At 38.6% G+C, this 2,686-nt stretch overlaps 1 protein-coding gene across 1 annotated transcript; it reads right to left on the bottom strand.

The window, feature by feature from the left end:
- Window positions 1-547: 547 nt before the first annotated feature.
- On the bottom strand, window positions 548-1,306 carry LOC135212691 (EKC/KEOPS complex subunit TP53RK-like). Its single transcript, XM_064246369.1, has one exon. It carries the CDS (start codon window positions 1,273-1,275, stop codon window positions 604-606), a length of 672 nt encoding a protein of 223 aa, XP_064102439.1. The 5' UTR covers window positions 1,276-1,306; the 3' UTR covers window positions 548-603.
- Window positions 1,307-2,686: the final 1,380 nt, after the last annotated feature.

The following is a 2,686-nucleotide window of genomic DNA, read 5'->3' on the forward strand; positions in this document are numbered from 1 at the left end:
CTCTCTTGTGAGAGCTGCTGGATAACCCACAATCATGTACGTGGAGGGAAGGCTATGTGGTCCAGAAATAAAGCAAAAGATTGTCTCCCCAGAATACTGAAGGCCAACCACATCTACTCAGTAGACATTGTTATTCCTAGAGCAGCTGACATAGCAATGGTAGGCTGTGGTAAGGCATGCATAGGGGTCAGACAATAACTGCAAAGGGAACCAATTCATGCACTCACCACATGGGAAGATGAGGCCAGCAGGTTGTATCCCTACAGAAGGAACAATATTGGTGGGGAAAGACTGATACAGAAGACATAGCAAGACATCCTCACTTGCTGGTGACTGAAGTTCCAATGGCTGATTTCAGCTTGCACTGAAGGATAATCCTGCATAAAAGGCAATGGCTTGTATTCCTGTAAGAACATATACCTCACAATGAGGCATTTATAATGCATAATTACAAAGTTTCTCAAAATCTTTATTATCAAATACCATTAATCTGCTTCAGTAATATTATACATTACATGCCTGGGTTGGAATCTAGAACAAACTTCAATTACAAAGAACATTTATTTGGGAATAAACAAGGAATCACTGAATACAGTCATACTATTATCCAAAACAGAGTTTCTTTCTGCCTCGCATCCGCACTTCATCCAAACGATTAATAACTTCTGCTGCTACTTTTCCACCAGCTGTTTTATAGACTGACAAAAGCTGCTGAACAAACAATTCTGTATTGGGATGAGTACTTAAAACTGCTCGTTCTAGAACATACAAGTCTACAGCTTTATCTTCTGGACGCTCATCGACTGAGCTCAGTCCAAAATCAATAAGGATAATATCGGATGTATCATATGGAGGAACCAGTAACATATTTGATGTTGTCAAATCCCCATGAATAATATTATTAGCATGCAGTTTTGCAAGAGTTTTTCCAATTTTTTCAGCTAAGTTCATAAAAACTGGACTGTTCATAGACTGTAGCTTGTTAACTGCATCATAAATAAAATTTCTGATTGTCACTGAATCATTAATTTCTTCCAACACTATCTCATTTGTGGTAAAATCCACATCATAAACAGCTGGAGTTCTTATTCCAAAGCTTCGGCATCTAACTAAAGCCCGAGCTTCTGCCTTTATACGCTCACGAGTGATCTGTGCATCTAAATCTGGATGACGATATGTTTTTGGAAACCTCTGCTTAACAATTACTGACTGCCCAAGCCATGAAGTGGTAAAGACCCGTCCTTCAGCTCCTTGTGTTAAAAGCTCTCTGTTCATCCTGAAAAAAAGTTTAAGTCATAAGAAACAATTACATTAATTATACAGTATGTAGATGCAGTACGTATTAAGAAATACTATTTTCAATCATCAAGAGAAATAATTCTAAGGCCAAAGTGTAAAAATTATATTTTTATAGTAAAATTAAGTTTTATTTGTACTTGCCCGGTAATGACATCGCTTTGGTTTTTCAGCCGCTTGAATTTTCACAATTTGCGATAATACTCTTGTTCTGTCAAGTAGGTACTAGGCTCGCCCCACTTTCTGGGAATGAGAGGAACAACTTCATGAAGAGACCTCAATTTGTTTCCCTAAAATGTCCATGTGAGGGGGAAGGGCAGCCTCTACTTGTAATTATTGGGTAAGTACAAATAAATCTCAATTTTATTATAAAGATACTGTACGTATATAATACCCAGTACATAATTACATCGCTGAATCCCACATTGATAGATGATGGGGGATTTATGGACCTAATATAGGTGTATAATATACTATTTAAAAGTATCATTGGTGTATAGATCATGATAGCATCAATAAATGCTTGTTGTTCCTTACCTAGAGAGAGAGCTACTGCAAGTAGATACTGTCTAATGAGTGCCCCTCTCAACCCATAGTGGTGTATTGGTATGGCTGTGAAACACCTCTACTGACATGAGAACGTTTCAGTGGAGAAGTATTCCATTATATGAGAAAGTTTTGACAAGAGCTATGCAACCTTAATACTTCCAACAAGTTACAAAGCTTGAAAATTAGCCCCCTTCCCAGGGCTCAGCACCAGGAACCAAGATCCAACTACAATGCCAGGTCACCTTACATGCACCAATAAATTTTTGAAATCCATCATCTCAATTAAAAACAGGTAGACTCCTGGAATAAACAAAACCTTTCAGGATCTGTACTCAGGAGGAATATATGTTCCCTATCCTTCCTCCCCCACTATCATGCCCACTACTGACAAGGGTCCTAAGATTTTCCAGTTGTCACATGCAGTTTCAATGTCTCATAAGTAGTGCACTGCAAAACCAGACTTACACATCCAGTAAGTTGTTTGAAGGATTGAAGACAGGGACAAATTATGCTTGAAGGCTAACAAGGTGGCCACTGCTCTTACCTCATGAGCCTTTACCTTGAGGGAAAGAAAAGAATCCTCTCCAATCTGTGAATGGGATTCTAAGATATAAGATCTCTTAAGAAGAACGAGATAGCATTCTTTGAGAGAGGTCTGGAGGGGTTCTTCACTGAACACCATAAGTTGCTTGTCGGATCCCTGAACTTCTCAGTCTTGTGGAGATAATATCTAAGAGCTCTCACAGGACAAAGGTATCTTTCTTCTTCTGGGCCTAATATATCTGTCATATTCTTTACCATAAAGGCCATGGTTTCGAGGGTAATTCATGCTTAGCAAGAA

This window comes from Macrobrachium nipponense, chromosome 41 (genome assembly GCF_015104395.2).
Source record: "Macrobrachium nipponense isolate FS-2020 chromosome 41, ASM1510439v2, whole genome shotgun sequence".
NCBI classification, from domain to species: Eukaryota; Metazoa; Arthropoda; class Malacostraca; order Decapoda; family Palaemonidae; genus Macrobrachium; species Macrobrachium nipponense.